Source organism: Callospermophilus lateralis, chromosome X (genome assembly GCF_048772815.1).
Source record: "Callospermophilus lateralis isolate mCalLat2 chromosome X, mCalLat2.hap1, whole genome shotgun sequence".
Lineage (NCBI taxonomy): Eukaryota > Metazoa > Chordata > Mammalia > Rodentia > Sciuridae > Callospermophilus > Callospermophilus lateralis.
Window position 1 is genome coordinate 68,489,190 of NC_135325.1, and position 21,809 is coordinate 68,510,998.

The 21,809-nt window shown below is 36.9% G+C and overlaps 1 protein-coding gene and 1 pseudogene across 1 annotated transcript in view; both read left to right on the forward strand.

Annotated features, from left to right (window-relative positions):
- The first annotated feature begins 4,904 nt into the window (after positions 1 to 4,904).
- Taf7l (TATA-box binding protein associated factor 7 like) overlaps positions 4,905 to 21,809 on the forward strand; it is a 40,916-nt gene continuing 24,011 nt past the window's right edge. The window contains exons 1-6 of the mRNA XM_077106464.1: positions 4,905 to 5,160; positions 9,662 to 9,729; positions 10,536 to 10,614; positions 15,191 to 15,324; positions 19,838 to 19,964; positions 20,174 to 20,229. Of these exons, the coding sequence (XP_076962579.1) occupies positions 4,905 to 5,160; positions 9,662 to 9,729; positions 10,536 to 10,614; positions 15,191 to 15,324; positions 19,838 to 19,964; positions 20,174 to 20,229 (720 nt within the window). The remainder of the gene's footprint in view (positions 5,161 to 9,661; positions 9,730 to 10,535; positions 10,615 to 15,190; positions 15,325 to 19,837; positions 19,965 to 20,173; positions 20,230 to 21,809) is intronic.
- Positions 7,850 to 8,120, forward strand: LOC143639499 (U6 snRNA-associated Sm-like protein LSm1 pseudogene; annotated as a pseudogene).

Consider the following 21,809-nt stretch of genomic DNA (forward strand, 5'->3'; position numbering starts at 1 on the left):
ACAACAGGGTTGTTAATGAGGTACATCAGATTGTGATCTGTTAAGTATCCAATCAATGAAACAGACACACCTACAGAGTTGGATATGGAAGATTAAGATACAATCAATAGCCAGGTGCAGTAGCACTCACCTATAATGTCAGCGACTCAGGAGGCTGAGGTAGGAGGATCACAAGTTCAAAGCCAGCCTCAGCAACTTTGTGAAGCCCTAAGCAACTCAGCAAGACCCTGTTTCTATTAAAATATAAAAAAGGGCCATTTTTTCCTTCCCCCTTCCTTTAATGTACATAAAATAACTGGTGTTTGTGCACAAGTACATTGTATTTTTTTTAAACTAACTGGCTGATAGTATGTTTCGATTGACATCAAATGAAAATGGAAGGGGGAAAAACAGTGGTTCTGTGAAATTATCATTTCTCCATTAGTGGCAGGCTCATTCAGCTTCTTATTTTCCAGTAACTTGTTTTGCTCTGTTTTAATAACAAAAAGAAAAGCATGCAAAAATCCTTGTATACCTTGTTTGGAGAATTTTAAGGTTTTTTTTCATTTGTCATTGTAAAACATAGAACAATTTTATAACATTTTGTATATAGCTGTTGTATGTAGGGCAATATGTCATTAAGTAGGGGCAAATTACCATAATTAAACAGATTTAGCTTTTCCTTTAAGTCAAGCATCTTATTGTTAAAGTAAATTTGCTTAAGATTCTACAATAGGCTTACAATTAGTAAGGAGATGATACCAAGCATTAAAAAAAAAAAAAAAAAAAAAACAAAAAAACTCAACACCAGTCTTTCTCAAACTCTTCCAAAATACTTACACTATGAGGTCAGCTTACCCTAAAATCAAAGCCACACAAAGACACTACAAGAAAACTACAGACCAATATTCTTGCAAATATGCAAATATCCCTAACAAAATACTCAAAGACAGAATTCAGCAAATTATTCAAAGGGTAATACACCATGGCTTAGAGGAATTTATTCCAGGAATGCAAGAATGTTTCAATATATGAAAATCAATGTAATATACCACTTTATAAAGTTAATGGGAAAAACACACTATAATCTCATGACAAAATTTGACACTCTTTTATAACTAGCTGACAAAGATTTTCTTCCATTCATAGATTGCTGAATCATTTGCTATGCAGAAGCTTTTAATTTGATGTCATTCCATTTGTCAATTATTACTTTTGCTTCATGAGGTACTGGAATCCTATCCAGAAAATCATTGCTTGTTCTAATGTCTTGAAGTGTTTCCCTTATGTTTTCTTCTAGTAATTTCAGTGTATTCAGATCTTACATTAAGGTCTTTGATCCATTTCGAGTCAATTTGTTGTTGTTGTTTTAAGTTGTCAATGGACCTTTTTGTCCCATTTATTTATATGCAGTGCTGAGAATAGAACCCAGTGCCTCACACATGCTAGGCAAGCGTTCTACCACTGAGCCACAACCCCAGCTCTTGAGTCAATTTTTGTATAGGGTGAGAGATGGAGGTAAAGTTTTAATCTTCTACATGTGCATATCCTGTTTTCCCAGAACCATTTGTTGAAGAGGCTGTCCTTTCTTCAATGTATGTTTTTGGAAACTTTGTCAAAACTCAGTTGGCTGGGCTGGGGATGTGGCTCATGCGGTAGTGCGCTCGCCTGGCATGCGTGCGGCCCGGGTTCGATCCTCAGCACCACATACAAACAAAGATGTTGTGTCCACCGATAACTAAAATAAATAAATAAATATTAAAATTCTCTCTCTCTCTCTCTCTCACTCTCTCTTTAAAAAAAATCAGTTGGCTGAAATAAAAATAAGTAAAAAATAAATGAACAGGAGCTGGGGTTGTGGCTCAGCAGTAGAGTGTGCGTCTGGCATGCACGAGGTCCTGAGTCCGATCCTCAGCACCACATAAAAATAAGTAAATAAAATAAAGGTATTATGTTCAACTACTTAAAAAAAATAAATGTTAAAAAATAAATAAATTAACGAAAGGAAGATCAGTAATGTAGAGGAAGTAGAGAGAATAGGGGAGGGAGAATTGGAGAGAAAGTGGAAGGAAAGGGAACTGAAATGGAGTTAATAAAAATTCCATGTATATATGATTTTATCAAAATGAACCCTACTACTATATATAACTATAATGCCCTAGAATAAAATTAAAATTTGTATTATACTAACCTTTAAAAACTAGGGCTGTACCTCAGTGATAAGGTTCAATTCTCAGTTAAAAAAGTTATATTCCCCAAAACATTCTGAACATTAAAAAAGCATTAAAACAATTAAAATAAAACTCCTTAAACTTTATTAACAACCTCTTAATCAGCTGGCAGAAGATGCATGGATTTATTTCTGAGTAGTCTATTATGTACCCCTGGCCTATGTATCTGTTTTTACACCAATACCATGCTGTTTTTGTTACTATAGCTCTGTAGTATGTCTTAAAATCAGATATTGTGATGCTTTCAGCTTTGCTGATTTTGCTCAAGATTGCTTTGGATATTCAGGGTTTTTTATGTTTCCATGTCAATTTTGGGATTTTTTTTTTCTAATTCTGTGAAGAATGTCATTGGTATTTGAAAGAGGAATGCATTGAATCTATAGATTGCTTTGGATAGTATGGACATTTTAATAATATTAATCGTCTGAATCCATAAACATGAGACATGTTAAAAAGAAAAAAATTATTTATTTATTTATTTATTTGGTACCAGGTATTGAACCCAGGGGCATATAACCACTGAGGTACATCCTCAGCCCTTTTTATTTCTTATTTTGAAGCAGGGTTTTGCTAAGTTGCTTAAGACCTCACTGAGTTGCTGAGGCTGGGTTTCAACTTGTGATCCTCCCCCCCCCCCTCAGCCTCCTGAGTCACTGGGATTACAAGGAGTGTTCCATTACATCTGGCTGGGAATAAAGTTCTGATACATGCTACAGCACAGATGAACCTGGAGAACATCATGCTAAGTGAGTGAAAACAGACTCAAAAGGACAAATACTGCATGATTTCATTTATAAAGGGTATCTAGAATGGGTTAATTCATAGAGACTGAAAGTAGAAGTTACCAGGGGATGGGGTGAGGGGGTGATGGGGGATAACTAAACATCTAAATATGCAGGAGAGATCTGAGTAGGTAGATGCATTGAGTCAAATGGACCTATCTTCAAGTAAATATTGATTCTGTCATTTACTAGATGTGTGAAATGTGCCAAGTTAATTAATCTTTTGAAATCTCAGTTAAGTCATCATAGAAATTATAAAATATGAAAAAACAAACTCACAACACAATTGTGAGGGCTAAATTGGATAATGCATATAAAGCCCTAGCCAAGAGCCTAATACATAAAAAGTGCTCAATGAATGTTAGTTATTATTGACATTAGAAGATTTCTTGATACATAACTCAATAAATTTCTTTTAAAGCAGAATACACAACTCATATTTGCTAAAATGATGAAATTTATTGAGGCTATACTTGGGGATGGAGAAGAATGTTTTCCAAGGGAGAAAGGATGTAGATTAACTTAATGGAAAGAAACAGCATCATGACAGAATACAACCAGAAATATATCCTATGTGGACTTGACAATATGATAGCATGTACATGATACTTTTAAAATCTGTACATCATGTTGCTTCTTGGATCGCTTCTCCTTTACCAAGAGAAACCATAATTCTTGCCTTATCCTTTCTTCCACTTCTCATTCCCCTTTTAATTAAGAAGTGTTTGGAAATCTAGCAATAAGTGGAAAATTGCATATGTGTATACCTGTATTTTAAACTAGATTGTAGATTTCCTTCTCCCCCACCTTCTTTTTCTTCTACTAGGAATTGAGCCCAGGGTGCTTTATCAGTGAAGTACATCCTCAGCCACTTTTATTTATTTATTTTGAGACAGAGTCTCAGTAAGTTGCTGGCGTTGGCTTTGAACTTGCCATCTGCCTCACTCAGCCTCCCCAGTTGCTGGGATTAAAGACATGTGACACTGTGACCAGCTGGATTGTAAATTTCCTAAGGATAATTTTGTTTCCTTCTCATGATAAGCCATATTTTAGGCATTTGATAAGTATTTCAAGTCAGATTGGGCACATTAAATTATCAATTAACATTTTCTGGATGATTGAATTTATTAGGGAACAGTTTCTCACTGTGTTGTCCTCATTAACCCACGGGATGCTTCCTGAGACACTTTTGTCAGGGCACTATTTTCATTTTATAACATTTATATCTGATTCTTAAAAAGGGGGGGTTGAGCAGTTTTCACTGTTATTTACTGTGCGAGATAAAATTTTTAGGGGATTCCTAAAGAAAGTAGTATTTAAAATAAGGGAAAGGTTGACAGATGCCAACAAGGCCCATAGTTTTCAGAGGAGAGTTGCAAACTTGGTTTTGAGCTTCGTAGTATCCATCACAAAGAATGTTAATTACATTATTTATATTACCTATATGATTCCAAACAATTACTAAGCCATTTTATTTATCAAAAATAGAATTTTCCCTCAAATCATTATTAAAGGTCGTCAAGCATATTCTATACTAAATGCAAAACTGGTCTCTTGGTAGCCCGACAGTATAATGCCAAAATAAAGATCAGTGGATGGGTTCTAAAAGGGATCAAAACTATTTTGTCTATATCTAAAGCTCTAATAGTCTAGCATAACTGAATGAAAAAAAATCATATATCTATAAGAAACTGTTGTACAAAAATATTCCTTACACTTATGTTAGATCAGAGGTCAGCTGTAGAGAATTTACAGCTTCAATCTTTAACAAGCATCAAAATGTCTTTAATGGTATCTCTATGTCTTTAAGAAACATAACTCTGTCATCTTTTTATGAAAGTTCTGGAACACTGCAGGTCACATGACTGAACTGGAAGCCATTTTATGATTCCAACCCCCAACGTAGTGGATCATGGAGTTCCCTGAGGGAGAGGTCCCCAATTCCTCAGAAAATGATTCAACAATAGCTCCAACATTGGAAGTAATGAACTACCAAGAGTCCCAGATTTCTGTGGACCATGGTGCTGAAATTGTTTGTGAGTGCAGCCCGGAAACTGACAGCAACAAAGGCACAGAAATTCTTGCCGATCAAGGTGCTAAAATCGATGCTGATAGTAGCACCACACCAGCTGACAAAACTATTCTGGAAAACCCACAGGAAGTCAAAGGTAAGTGGCTTTTAAAATTCTCCCCCCACCCCACAATCTGGGTATCTTCTTTGGGAGAAGAGAACTGCTACCCACCCCACTGTGGTAGAAATATGTACATAAAAATATGTAGATAAAAGAATGATTTTGAAGAGGAAAAGGGAGTGGCTTATCATGTTAAAGGAGTTTGAAGCGGACTTAATTTAATGAGTTTGCATGGTGGTGTATTTGTCATCAAATGAGGTTACCTAGCCTAGTGACAAATTGTCCAACCTAATGGAATCAAGAAGCAGTCAAATGCACCATTCTTTTTACTTTGTACTGGTAAAAATTCTCTGGCGGCCAGACATTCCCCTTATGTGTAAAAAGTAACTTGTTTTGAAAGCCTCGGTCTTGCTCCACGTGGCCCCTAAGTCATTGCTTTCTCTCAATGCTTAACGCCTTTCAAGCATTCCCGCCCCACACGCGGGAGCCGGCTGCCTCCGGGAAGCGGCCTGCCTTTCCTTCCGCAAGCGGGGCTCTTCAACCTGTCGGCTGCTTCTTCCGCGTGCCTCCCGCTCCGACGCCCGTACGGCCCCAGCGGGAGCCTTCTCCTGGCTTGCCGGGAACCCACCTGGCAAGAGAGGCGGGTCCCAACCCGCACAGCCTTTCCGGTACGAGCGCGAGTCGGCGGAGGAGTGGGTGAGTTGGGCAGTGGGCAGGGGGTTCTGGCGTGTTGCCCTCTCCAGCAATCCTGGATGGTGAGGTGTGAAGGCTATGCGAGATTTTCAAGGTAAGCTGAACTTTACCTTTGGAATCTTAGTGCTCCAGGAATAAGGACGGAGAGATAGTGGTTACAGCCTCCAAACTGTAGCCTACGGCCATAAACGTGAAAAAAAATACTGACCTAGGTTTGCATTGACTTGCACTGCCTGGAGGGTGCTGCTAAACAGGCTCCGTCTAGTTAAATTCAAATTGTAATTCTATTAAAGTGAGATGGAACTAGGGCTGATGGTGGAGGGTGAACCTGTGAATTTAATTAGGCATCAAACAGTTCTTACTGGGAAAAAGTAGATGTCCTTTCTTAGAGTAAATGCCATACAGTACTTTGGGTTAATGAAGGTAACAAAGTTAAAATTAATTAAAACTTATTCCAATTAGGGTTTCCATCTTCTCTTCACCAGACCTTTTATTTGGGTGATTTACAGGAACTATTTTTAAATGATTTCACTTATTAAATTCTTTCTTTCATAAAAAAGAGGAGTTGTCAGAAAAGAAATAAAATGAACAAAATGTGCTAATCTTAGTTCTGCTGAGAAATCTAAAAGTTACTACAGATCAGATAAAATCTTGCTTAGTAGCTAGTTCTTCCAATAATCTGTGTTTCTGCTCCCAACCATAACTATTCTTTACTTTTTCCCATTAGGCAATGAACCCAACTCCAAGATTCATTATTTCATTTACTTTATTTAATTAACTTTTCCTTATATTTTCCTCTCTCTCTCTCTCTCTCTCTCTCTCTCACACACACACACACACACACACGCACACACACACACACACTTAAGCAAAAAGAGAAGAAATGACTATTACAAATAATGTATCACCCACTCCCACCCTGTGTGTCTGCTTTTCAGCTGCTGATCACTTGGTGCTTTCTTTTTCTTCTTCATACTTTTGATACCTTTCTGATAGTTTCTCAAGTTATACTGAAGGAGTTAATTCATAACTAGTAAATTCCTTCACCCTAAGAGTATCCCAGAGCTACTTCTGTGTGGTAAGAGAAGGTTCCAGTGCTTTTATGTGAGATTCAGATTCAAAACTCAGATCCCAGTTAATGGTCTACAGAGTGTTAGCTCATTAGCTAATACTATTATTATTATTATTAGTAGTAGTAGTAGTAGTAATAGTAGTTAATATTAATATTATTAGTATTAGTTAATATTAATATTATTAGTATTAGTTCATTAGCTGAAGTTTTTATTCCAACTAAAGATATAAGATCTTATAATTTCCTGCATAGCATAATGTCCTTAGAACATAAGAGGCCTTTGTTAGGTTTCATGTATGTAATTGCTTTCTTTCACCTTTAAGAAAAAGCCTTCCTCAGAAGCATGGGCCCTAATTCTCAAAGTGCAAGCCATTACAGATACATCCTAAATAAATGGGAAAAAGATTATAAATAATTATTAACTTGGGATCCTGTAGTCCTTCTTCAGGGGATGTATTCTAAGGACTTGAATTTAGTATGTGAAACAGATACCCACACTCCCATGTTCATTGTAGCATTATTTACAATAGCCAATTTATGGAATCAACCTAGATGTTGATCAACAGATAAAATTAATAATGAAAATGAGGTTTATATAACAGTGGAATACTCTTCAGCATTAAGAAGGAATTTTTGTCATTTGAAAGCAACATAGATGAACCTGGAGAACATTATGTAAGTGAAATGAGCCAGGTACAGAAAGAGAAAAACCACATATTCTCACTTAAAGCAGAGAGTACTGTGATAGTCACAAAAGGCTAGTGGGGGGATGGAGAGATGTTAGTTAAAGTGTAGAAAGTAGCACTTAGTAAGGAAGAATAAATTATAAGTATTGGGGCAGACCCCAGCAGCTGAAAGCCAGGCAGAAGTAGAGGTCTGGGACAAGACATTCCTGTTCTGGTTCCACCAAGGCTGCAACTGCAGTGGCTGCTGTACATTACAGCCTCATCTCAGCTCAAAATGAACTATATACCTGGCACTGCCAGCCTCATCAAGGACATCAACAAAAAGCACTTGGTCCTGCTTCAAGATGGAGGCTTTATAAGAAGCATTGATCAATTTGGACATGAAAAAGGAGAGTGATACACCTCTCCTGCAAGTGTCTATTGTAGAAATTTAAGAACAGAGGGTTGAACAGCAGACCAAGCTAGAAGCAGAGAAGCTGAAAGTTCAAGCCCTTAAAGATCAGGATCTGTCCATTCCTCAAGCAGATACTCTTGATGAATATTAAGTAATTACTCAGAAGCCTCTGAAGCTTTGGAGAGTAGGGACTGTCATTGAATGAAAGTGATATCTTGGTCACCCAACACATTTGAACAGACTGTAGAGTTTTGAAAAGTCATTTTTATTTTTCATTATTTCATATATGCAACATGAAGAAATTATGTCGGATTTTGTTTTTGTTTTTGCTTTGTTTTAAATAACAGAATCATTGTTTAAATAACAGTGGCATAGAATCCTTTCACACACTTCACTGTGCAGCCAGCAACCACATGTTTATATTGCTTTTCATATCCTAATGTAGAGTTTACAGAGGACATTTTTCATTGACTTGTAAATAAAATATGAATCTCAAAAAAATTATAGGTATATAAGGTGATATGTTAATTAGATAAATGCAGTCATTCCACATTGTATACATGGATCACTAACATCATTGAGTACTCTGTAATTATATATGATTATTATTTGTCCAGAAAACCTATCTACTTGGACAAGATTATTTATTTGCTGAAAGTGTAATTTTGATTTTAATATCAGCATTTATTTTTCATAATTTATTGCATTTTCCATTATATATATATATATATATATATATATATATATATATATATATATATTTTCACTTTACAAAAAAGAAAATTGCAGAGATAAATTTCTCATTCTATTTAGATCTGAAAGTGTATTTTTAAATAAAGGGATCCTTCTTAGGATTGACTTAAAATAGCTTTTAGGGGTATTTCAAACAAGTGGTGGTTTCAAGGATTAAATGAAATAATAGGCTTAAAGCACTCAGTGTAGTACAAGGCACATAGAATGTACACAATAAATGTTCACAATGAATAAACTGAATGAGATTTTATTCTATTCATATCACTCCTTCAGAAATGCATCTTTTCCACGAAGTTAGGTATACTCATAATGACAATCTAGCCATGAGAAGTGGACTCCTAAATCCCCCAAGGTATCTTAGTGCTATTGATGCTCCCTCTAGAGTCATAAAAATCTGCCTACTCTCCTATGGATTGCTTAATTCCTATTGGTCCATTAGAGTGGATGAAATATTGAAAATTTAAACTTTGTTAATTTCAAAACATCCTTGAACACTTCTGCAAGTGATTACTGGATTGATTTTAGTCTTTAGTTTGTATACTCTTCCATGCAGAGGTAATTTAGTTTGATTAGGTAGCCACCACTGTGGTGTTGAGTTTGACTCCCTTACTGGAGAGTCTAAGAATATCATTAAGAAGACTAAATCATTTTTCATAACAGCTCTCAGTTCATTTGTTTATCAGATTACATCATGTAATTTGGATTGACTTAGGAAAATTTGTACATTTGGAGGGGAGATATGGTGTAATTTTAGATATAATCAAGATATGTGAAATAAGATGTTGCTGAACTGTACACATCATTCCAGTGAGGATTATGGGCAAGATCTTGTATAATTTAACCAGTACTATCAAAAGTGGTCAGCAGAGGGAGTAAGAGGAGTTTTTAGTGACTTTCTCTTGTTTTTTTTTTCTTTTGTTTTCATGAACCCCAAAACAGAGATGAGTAAAAATCAGGATGAACCTCTTCATGAACTTGAGAACCAGTTTATATTGCGTCTGCCTCCGGTAAGAAACTTTTGTGTCTCAGAGAGAATATCTTCGGTGTAAAAGTATAGTTCTGCTTGGATTCTGTAACATTTCTATTTCAAGCTATAAAAACTGAGAATATTTCCCAGGAATCATATTCTACTAATCAGTCCTATTCTTGTGTGTATTCTTCTAGCAGCATTTCTTTCCTCCCATACATGTCAACTATCACATGGGTTTATTCCCTGGCAAAACAACTGGGACATATCTAGTCACTTATCACAAACACTAACAGCTATTCCTGGAAAGCCAAAATAAGGCTTCTAAAATTGTTTTGTCACTTCAAAAGGGGCAGTAAGAAGGACCAGAACTTTGTCTCCTGAGAACTGATCACCATGCAAGGCTATCAAAGCTCATCTCAAACATTGTGTTTGAATCTCTTCCCCCATTGATACACATACTCAAACATTATTTAGTTTAGGAAGCTGTGTTAAGGATGGGGCTCAAAAAGATAGTTCCCCAGTTGGGGTTAATTAATATACCTAGTAAACAGTAGCAAAGCCTTTCTTTAGCAACTACTACTGAAGGGTAGTAGAGAGGGGCAGAAATTTAGAGCTGAGAGAAGATACTAACTATAGCTATTAAAAGATAATGATGAAATTGGAGTTGTCCTTATCCTAATTTAATGTATATAATGCATGGTCTCTCTTGGTACATGGAATTGTTAGAAACATTTGGGATATGTAAGGTTTTATTTAAGGGAGGGTTCTATTTGATATATCTTTTCTATTTGATGCTAAATACACAATTAACACTTGTAATTTTTTAATTTACTTCTTTTGTAGGAGCATGCTTCTACTGTCAGGAGCCTAATACATTCTGGAAGTGTCAAAATGAAGGATAAACTAAAAATTGACTTATCTCGTAAGTAGTTAATATCCATTCACCATACACTGAATAATGATTTACTAAGTGGTTGCCATGTGCCAGGCATTGTGCTAGGTACTAAACATGTGAAAAAGAATAGATTAGGTAGCCACCACTGTGGTGTTGAGTTTGACTCCCCTACTGGGGCTGATGTTGTGGCTCAGTGGTAGAGCACTTGCCTAGCATGTGTGAGGCACTGGGTTTAATTCTTAGCACCACATATAAATAAATAAATAAATAAATGTCCATCAACAACTAAAATTTTTTTTAAAAAAGAATGGAATATAGTCTCTATTTTGATGGAATCATGGTTTAGAGAGCCACACGCAGGGTGTCAGCCATCAAAAATATAAATAATAGCCGGGTACAGAGGTGCACGCTTGTAATCCCAGCAGTTCAGGAGCTGAGACAGGAGAATCTCCAGTTCAAAGCCAGCCTCAGCAATGTCAAGGTGCTAACCAACTCAGTGAGACCCTGTTTCTAAATAAAATACAAAATAGGACTAGGGATGTAGCTCAGTGGTCAAGTACCCATGAGTTCAATCCCTGGTACCAAAAAAAAAAAAAAAATAGAAACAATAAAAAATGCTGGAGAAGATATGGAGGAAATGGAACACTTTTACACTATTGGTGAGATTGTAAAATAGTACCACCACTATGGAAATTAGTATGGAAGTTCCTCAAAAGACTAGGAATGGAACCCCCATTTGACCCAGCTATACCACTCCTCAATATTTATCCTAAAGAATTAAAATTATCATACTACAGCGATGCATGCATACCCATGTTTATAGCAGCACAATTCACAATAGCTAAACCATGGAACCCACTTGGGTATCCATCAGCAGATGTATGTATAAAGAAAATATGATATATATATATATATATATATATATATATATATATACACATACATACATACATACATACACACACATACATACAATGGAGGTTTATTTAGCTATAAAGAAAAATGAAATTATGTCATCTGCAGGAAATGGATGGAACTTAAGAATCTTATGTTAAACAAAATAAGCCACACTCAGGAGGTGAAAGGTCACATGTTTTCCTTCATATGTGGAAACTAGAGAGGAAAATGTAAAAGAAAGGTGTGCGAGGGGAGGATCTCATAAAAATCAAAGGAAAATCAAGAGAGTAGAGGAAAGAAACCAGGGGGAGGGAAAAGGGGAGGGCATAGTAAATATTGGGAAAAGATATTGGCCAAATTATATTGTGTGTATGTATGGATATGTAACAACAAATACCACCATTATGTACAACTATAATGTACCAATAAAACATGGAAAAAAGCAAGAAAAATAAGTTTTGATGAGGATGTGGAGAAAAGGAAACCTTTGCACACTGTTAGTGGAAATGTAAATCACTACAGCCATCAGTATGAAAGTTCCTCAACAAACTAAAATTAGAACTACCGTATGATCCCATAATTCCATTTATGGGAATATAAACTGAAATTTGAAATTGAAATCAGTATGTTGAAGGGATAGCTGTAATCCCATATTTATTGTGGTACTATTCATAATAGCTCAGATATTGAATCAACCTAAGTGTCCATCAAGGAATGAATGGATAAAGAAAATTTTGGTACTCTATGGGAATACTATTCAGTCTTTAAAAGGAGTGAAATTCTGTCATTTGGAACAACATGGATTAATATTGAAGACATTGTGCTAAGTCAAATAAGGCAGGCACAGAAAAACAAATACAGTATGATCTCAAAAATCGAGTTCATACCAGAAAGTTGATTGGTGATTACCAGAGACTGGTGAGCACTGGTGGGGGAAGAGAGAGGGAATAGGGAGTTGCTGGTCAGCAGGTTCAAAGTTTTGGCTAGACAGAAGGGATAAGTTTTCAGATCCATTCACAGCAGGGTGACTATACTCAGTAATAATATATATTTCAAAATAATAAAAAAGTTAATTTCATTTCTCTTCTTTTTATTTCTTATGAGATAGGAGCTTGCTATGCTGCCAAGGTGCTTATACTCCTAGATTTAATCAATACTTCTGCTCCCAAGTAGCTAGAACTACAGGCCACACCACCATGCCTAGCAAGAAAATAAATTTCAGCTGGGTATAGTGGTACATGCCTGTAATCCTAGCAGCTCAGGAGGCTGAGACAGGAGGATTGTGAGATCAAAGCCAGCCTCAGCAAAAGTGAGGCACTAAGCAACTCAGTAAGACCCTGTCTCTGAATAAAATATAAAATAGGGCTGGGGTGGAGGCTTAGGGGTTGAGTGCCCTTGAGTTCTATCCCTGGTACCCTCCCCAAAAAAGTAAATTTCAAATGTATCACTCCAAAAAATATTAAGCAAAGCTATGTTAATTAGGTTGATTTAATCATTCCACATTGTATACATATATCAAAGCATCACATTGTACCCCATAAATGTAATATAATTGTCAATTAAAAATCATGTTAATTCTAAAAAATCCCACAGAAAAAGTAAATAAATGCTTTCACCTAGAGTTTGTCTGCTTAAAACACACAGTTTTAAGTAAATAAATAAAATAAATAAACAGTTAGCCAGGTGTGGTGGTGCACATCTGTAATCCCAGCAGTTTGGGAGGCTGAGGCAAGAGGATTGCAAATTCAAGGCCAGCCTGAACAACTTAGCAAGGCCCTAAGCAACTTATCAAGCCCCTGTCTTAAAATAAAAAATAAAAGGGCTGGGAATGTGGCTCAGTGTTTAAGTGCCCCTGGGTTCAATCCTCAGTACCGATAGATAGATAGATAGATAGATAGATAGATAGATAGATAGATAGATAGATAGATTGATTTTTGTTAGCTTTCTTAAAATACAGAAAAGTGTATAAAGAAGAAAATAAAATGTGGCCCATAATCCCACTACTCACTTAACTCTATTTTCACTTCATGAATTTTTTTTAATATTTATTTTTTTTAGCTTTCGGCGGACACAACATCTTTGTTTTGCATGTGGTGCTGAGGATCGAACCCGGGCCGCACACATGCCAGGCGAGCGTGCTACCACTTGAGCCACATCCCCAGCCCCATCTATTTTCACTTTAAAAATAAAAGATGATACAAATTCATGGTTAGAAAATTCAAAACAGATAAATTCAAAAGGAAAAATGAAGCTTGCCTGCTTCAGTGTCCCAACCTTGATACCAAAGATAGCCAGTATTAATTCTTTCTTCTTGTGTTTTCTTACAGAGAAAGTTTTATATATAATACTATAAATTATCTCTTTGTATTTTAAAAGTTAATTCTCACAAAAAGATTTTGTTAAACATGGTTCTACATCTTCTGTTTTCACTTAATATTAGAAAATTATGCCAAAATCCTCTTTTATTCATATTTGAGACATTTGAGCATGACTTAGAGTTCACAACATTTCTGAAGTATAGAGTTTTATCATTGTGAAACCAACTAGAAATTTTTAAAATTTTTATGTGGTGCTGAGGATCGAACCCAGTACCTCACTCATGCGAGGCAAGTGCTCTACCACTGAGCCACAACCCCAGCCCCTCCCAACTAGAGATTTTAACTTGATATGTAGCATCAATGTAAGATCATGCTCTTTCTTCATCCAACCCTTTAAAAATACATATATGATAACATTATTGAATGTCTCTTAAAAAATAAGGAATGTGGGACTGGGGCTGCAGCTTAGTGGTAGAGCACTTGCCTCACATGTGTGAGGCACTGGATTTGAGCTTCAGCACCACATAAAAATAAATAAAATAATGATATTGTGTCCATCTACAACTAAAAAAATTTAAATAAAGAATGTATCTGTTGGCAAAGTTGTGTAGAAACAGGCACTTTCCATACATTACTGGTGGGAATGCAAATTGTTTAACCCTTCTGTTGGGAAATGTGGCAATACCTAATAAAATTACAGGTACATTTACCTTTCAGTCCAACAAGTGACTTTGTGGGCCTGTACCCTGAAGACATACTTTCATCAATAAAATAAAAATATGTATGCAGGAGGTTATTTATTATAGAATGCTTTGTATTTGTAAAGTTTTGAAATAAATGTAGATATATGGGAGAGATATTAAGTGAGTGATTATATAAACTATGATAAATCCACAAGGAGTACTATGCACCTATTAAAAAAAGAATGATCAAGATTTCAATGAACTGATATGGTATGCCTTCCAGAATACACTGTTAAAGTTAAAAGAGGAATGCTAAAAAGAATATATATTATATTCTATCCTTTCTATAAAAAGAAAGTGATCCATGAAAAAAATTAAAAATAAATAAAATAAGGAATTTATTTAAATGAATAGAATTTGCCTTTCTGAATGAAAATGATAAATTTTCTCCTTCAACCAAATTTAGTTCACAATCATTACCAAGAAACTTAGCTACTTTTGAATGAGTGACATATGCTGGGATAATGAACCCCCTTCTTTTCTCTCCGAATTTACCAATTGTGTACACAGTTCTAACATTTTGAGAAATAGTGGGTTTCACTGAAAAACTAATCTGTCCCACATAAGTCTTCATTATTTAAAACCTAGGAGGCTTAGGAATTCATCAGGAAAATGTCAGCTTTAATCTTCTCTACTTCTCTTTAGCTGATAGACGTCATGCAGTTGTTGAGGTAGAAGATGTCTCACTATCTGCTAAGCTGGTTGATTTGCCTTGTGTCATTGGAAGCCTGAAAACTCTTGATAAAAAAACCTTTTATGAAACTGCAGATATTTCCCAGGTATGAACTAATTGTCTTAGTATTCTAGCCCTCACATCCTTCAAGAATCCCTTTTGTTTTCTCCCATTACTCCTTTCTACTTGGTGAAAGATTACTTGCCATTTCTGATTTCCAGATAAATTGCACAGGAAAAAAATATTAACTTCTGATTTAGTGTTTTATCTTGAAATTTCCTGTTGAGAGCCACAGCCGAAGGGGCCCCAGCAAACTTTCAGACTGCCAGCTGATGAGCTGAAGGGGCCCCAGCAAACTTTCAGACTGCCAGCTGATGATTGGCTCACAGCGGCCCCAGCAACATCTAGCTGATTGGCTCCTCTGCGGTGATGCTCATTGGGCTGTTTCCCTGCCCTTTCAGACCATGGAGCTGCTCATTGGGGGACTTTTTTGGCTCCGCCCATGCGACCCAGCCAATCGGCCTCAAGAGCAGGAGGATTGTGGGAGGAAGAGGTTGTTGGGGTGTGTGGCTTGTGGGAAGCCGGTGGTGGCAGTTGGGCTCTGAGGGTTTTTTCCTGAGGAGCTGTTTTGTTTATCTTGTGTGGTTCTAAAAATAAAGTTAGTTTCTTTTGACAAGTGGCTCCTGAATTGTGCCCAGCCAGACTGCGGCATTTGGTGGCTCGCACGGGGAGCGACTGAGGGTAAGTAAACCGCTCGCCCCTGAGGGCAGGGTGAGAGGATGGGGAGCCATTTTAAGATTCCTCTTTTGTTTTGCTTCATTTTTGTTTTAAGTTGCCTGTCCCTGGAGATGAGTGAGACGGAAGAAAAACCGCTCACTTCTGAGGAAAAACTATTTACGTCTGAGGAACAGATAGGGAGAAAGGACGGATGCACATGTCAGGAGGATAGAAAGGCTATAATGAATTTTTGTTGTTCCATTTTTATTTCATTCTGTCTCGGTTTTGTTTGGCGTCATCTTGTTGGGTTGTATTATAGTAGAAATACGGGATCAGAAACTAGTAAAAAACAAACTGAAAGAGTGTTAAGTAAATTGTTAGAGGAAGAAGGCATCTCAGTAAAATCAAGAACAGTCAGGGCATACGTTGATACAATGCAAAAATGTAGCCCATGGCTTTTTAAGGAGGAGTTGTTAAATATATCACAATGGAACCATCATGGTGAAGATTTAAAAAGAATAGAAAAGAACAGCCCAGGAACTCTGCCAGCTGGCACATTGGCATTGTGGGCATTGGTATCTGGTTTTCTTAGTCCAAAACCTTCAATTCAGACAAAGGTAGAGGAAGGAGAAGACATATTGATTCAAGTAAATGAGGAGGTCTCTCAAGTTAGTCAGAAAGAGGAAAAGATTCAAGTAAAAGAGAAGGTCTTTCGAGCTAATCAGACAGAGAAAGAAAGTTTAGAGCAGAAAAAGCCATCAGGGGGAAAGTTACAAAAGGAGACTGCTACTAAAACCTTTCTAATGCCGCAGTCTGGCTGGGCACAATTCAGGAGCCACTTGTCAAAAGAAACTAACTTTATTTTTAGAACCACACAAGATAAACAAAACAGCTCCTCAGGAAAAAACCCTCAGAGCCCAACTGCCACCACCGGCTTCCCACAAGCCACACACCCCAACAACCTCTTCCTCCCACAATCCTCCTGCTCTTGAGGCCGATTGGCTGGGTCGCATGGGCAGAGCCAAAAAAGTCCCCCAATGAGCAGCTCCGTGGTCTGAAAGGGCAGGGAAACAGCCCAATGAGCATCACCGCAGAGGAGCCAATCAGCTAGATGTTGCTGGGGCCGCTGTGAGCCAGTCATCAGCTGGTAGTCTGAAAGTTTGCTGGGGCCCCTTCAGCTCATCAGCTGGCAGTCTGAAAGTTTGCTGGGGCCCCTTCGGCTGTGGCTCTCAACATCTCCCCCTCTCTGTTTAAACAACAAGCATGTGGCTTAGGGACTGTGCCTGCCTTAGGTTGTCCAATAGTACATATGGTCCTTACCCGTTATCGGATCAGCTGACCTCAAGGCGTCAGCCTCCTGTCTTAGGTTGGTACCATAGTAATTGGATCTTACCCGTCATTGACTACCAGTCCAGTATACAGCCACACCTGTGTAGAGGTCTTTGTACCAGCGGGGGGGTGAAGTTCTTTACCTCACCTCTGTTGGCCCCCAAATTTTAGCTGAACGATTATGACAAACAGAAGGGAGGAAGATACACCAAGCCAGCTGACGGCTCCTTTTGGAAAAATTGTACCACCGATGACACCATCAGCATAAATACCCCAACACTACCAGAAGTTGCTGCACCAACAGATAGTTCACAATGCATACAAGTGAGTTCACAATGCATATAAGTGATACATAGTCCAGGCAAGTTCTGCAAGCAGTTCAGTGATGGCTATTGCAGAAGCTGTAGATTGGTTTTATCTTTGTCTTCATGCACTGGGATGAAGATAGGAATTCTGGCAATAATGGCTAAAGAAAAATTATATAACATTCCAGAAGGCACTAAAAGAAAACAATTTTCTTAACAATTTACATTGTCTTCACTGAAGATAGGAATTCTGGCAATAATGGCTAAAGAAAAAATTATGTAACATTCCAGAAGGCACTAAAAGAAAACAATTTTCTTAACAATTTACATTGTCTTCACCAGCACTGGGATGAAGATAGGAATTCTGACAATAATGGCTAAAGAAAAATTATATAACATTATATAACATTCCAGAAGGCACTAAAAGAAAACAATTTTCTTAACAATTTACATTGTCTTCACTGAAGATAGGAATTCTGGCAATAATGGCTAAAGAAAAAATTATGTATCACTTATATGCATTGTGAACTATCTGTTGGTGCAGCAACTTCTGGTTAGTGTTGGGGTATTTATGCTGATGGTGTCATCGGTGGTACAATTTTTCCAAAAGGAGCCGTCAGCTGGCTTGGTGTATCTTCCTCCCTTCTGTTTGTCATGATCGTTCAGCTAAAATTTGGGGGCCAACAGAGGTGAGGTAAAGAACTTCACCCCCCGCTGGTACGAAGACCTCTACACAGGTGTGGCTGTATACTGGACTGGTAGTCAATGACGGGTAAGATCCAATTACTATGGTACCAACCTAAGACAGGAGGCTGACGCCTTGAGGTCAGCTGATCCGATAACGGGTAAGGACCATATGGACTATTGGACAACCTAAGGCAGGCACAGTCCCTAAGCCACATGCTTGTTGTTTAAACAGAGAGGGGGAGATGTTGAGAGCCACAGCCGAAGGGGCCCCAGCAAACTTTCAGACTGCCAGCTGATGAGCTGAAGGGGCCCCAGCAAACTTTCAGACTGCCAGCTGATGATTGGCTCACAGCGGCCCCAGCAACATCTAGCTGATTGGCTCCTCTGCGGTGATGCTCATTGGGCTGTTTCCCTGTGGAAACACACAAACAGACCCACGACTCCAGACAATTACTGGGTCAGGACCTTTCCATTGTCCTGTTAGAATATCCTTCCAAAGTACCTTGGGCTTATATACATTTTTTGGACACATAACATAATAGTAAAGGCCTTATAACTTTTTACAGGTGAAATCCCCATTGCAATGTTTAAAAACTCTATAGTCAAAAAATAGGACTGATCAGCAAAACATTATCCTAGGTCTGTATGAGCTCAAAAAAAAAAAAATATGGGAAAGGGCAATAATAAAATAGATATTGAAAAAAGCATTCTGGTTCTGTCGCAGATGTAAGAATAACCAAACTGGAGTTCTGGATATCACATCTTCTTTTTGGTCTGTAGAAATCGCTTTAGTTAATCTGTCTGGAATCCAAATCAGCTGCTGTTCTCCCTGTGCACAGGAAAAAAATATTAACTTCTTATTTAGTGTTTTATCTTGAAATTTTCCTACCTTATTTCATTCAAATATCTTTTATAATCACCTACTTGCCATTTATAGTGACTTTTATTAATTAAAAGATACGGGGCTGGGGTTGTGGCTCAGTGGCAGAGTGCTTGCCTAGCATGTGTGAGGCACTGGGTTCAATTCTCAGCACCACATATCAATAAATAAAATAAAGGTTCATTGACAACTAAAAAAATTTTAAAAAATATAAACAGCTGGAATCTTCTGAACTTTCTACTAAAGTAGTATGTTAACTCTGGAGTTTTAAATTGGTTCTTATTCATCATCTCATTGCTTTCTAATTTCTTTTCTAGATCAAAATGCTAAGATGTATGCATTTTTAACATATTCTCTCTGCAATGGTAAACACTCCAGTTTAAAAAAAAGTTCACAGTCTATATACAGTGCTGTTGGAGAGAGGAGAGAGAAAGAATAAGAATGAGAGAGGGAGAAAGAATTTGAAAGCAAAAGAGAGAATATGAATGTATATTACATAATACTAGGTTTTCTGGAAATGGCAAGTATCAGTCTCCTCTGTGCTCCAGGATATATGGTGGTAAGAATGTTCATGATTCATTACTAACCCAAGATTTGTGGCTATAGTCAACTTTTTATCTTTGCTGCTAAAAGGTATTGTGTAGTTGGACACAATACCTTTATTTTATTTATTTATTTTTATGTTTTATCTTTGCATGTAGATGCTTGTGTGCAGTGCTGATGGTGATCTTCACTCTTCTCCGGAAGAACCAATTACCTCTACTGATGTCAGTATAACCGGGAATAATGAAAGGGAAACAGAAAAAAAATATATCTGGAAGCACGGCAGTAAGTCACCTGCCCCTTGCTCATTCTGGCTGACTGTATTTATCTGCTGAATCAGGGACCTCTTTCCTGGTTTATTAGACTCACAAACACTCTTAAAGGAAGGCATGTCATGAACCAGTAGCTTATAGTATGATCCCTCTATCAAATTCTGATAGACATGTAAATACCTTCAGTTATAAGTATGTTTCACCATGTTGTATTTATTTTAGTTACTCCACCACTTAAGAATGTCAGAAAGAAAAGATTCCGGAAAACAAAAAAAAAGGTGAGTCTCATGCTATTTGTGTGTCTGCTGGGTAGATGAGAAGAGGATATTGAGCAGGAAGAAAAGGAAGAAAGTTAGTTAAAAATTAATTTGCTCATTCATTTATATGTTCATTAAACATTTGAAAGTGGGCTAAATGTTTGACACTGTGTGTTAGACATTGGGAATATAGCAATGAATAAAAATAGACCTGTTTTTAAGGCTAGTTGTTAGGGGTCTGGAAAAGACCATGAATTTGAAACTCATGTTTTTATTTTTGGATTTCAAGATATAGGTTTTTTTTAATATTTATTTTTAGTTGTAGTTGGACACAATACCTTTATTTTATTTATTTATTTTTATGTTGTGCTGAGGAGTGAACCCAGGGTGCACACATGCTAGGTGAGTGCTCTACCACTGAGCCACAACCCCAGCCCTCAAGATATAGTTTTAAAATGAACCCATATAGAACCTGAGATTTGGGAATTGTGGTTATATTCTTTACCTTACTTCAGGCTTGCAGAAACTTTGGTAAGTTACAGGAGTACTGTAGTTTGACTTCTTTTGTTCAATTGAACTTTTTATTTTGAAATAATTTTAGATTCACATGTAATTTTAAGAAATAAAAGAGAGCTACTATGTGCCCCTTTCCCAGTTTCCCCCATTATATCATTTTTCCAATATATAATATAATAATTATAAACAGGAAACTAACATTATTACAGTTCACCAGTCTCATTCAAATCCCATGTTACTTGTACTCATGTGTTTGGTGCATGTATTTAGTTTTATGCAGTTTTATCCCATGTGAAGGTTTATGTACCTACCTACATTGTTAGAATACTACAGTTCCATCACCTCAAGGATCTCTTAACTTGCCCTTATATAATCATACCCACCTCCCTTCTACCTTACACTCCTGGTTTTTCATCTCTGTATTTTTTAGGATATCATCTATGTGGAAACATACAGTATATAATATCTGAGAGTAGCTTTTCCCCTACTCAGCATAATGCCCTTACGATATATGTAAGCTTTTGCATGCATCAATAGTTTGTTCCTTTTTATTGCTGAGTAGTATTCATTAATATGAATGTACCAATGTGTTTAACTGGACATCTGGGTTGTTTCTAGTTTTTCACCAATATAAGTAAAACTGTGAACAGGTTTTTTGAGTGAACATAAATCTTCAATTCTCTGGGATAAATGCCCAGGAGTGCAATTATTGGGTTGTATGGCAGTTACATATTTAGTTTCATAAGGAACTGCCATGCTTTTTTCAGAGGAAGGTACCATTTTATATTTCCACCCCAATAATGTGATTCAGTTTATCTACCTCTTCATCAACATTAGGTGTTGTCATCTTTTAGTCAGCTTTTTCACTGCTGTGTATGTGTAACCCATGTGATTCTGCAATCTGTACTTGGGGTAAAAAAGGGAGTTCATAACTCACTTGAAGCTAATGTATGCTAATGTATGAAATATGATATGTCAAGAGCTTTGTAGGGTTTTGAACAACCAATAAAAAAATTTTAACATAAATAGGATTAGTCTTCATAAATATGTTTTCTTAAATAAATAAATTAAAAATTATAGCTGAT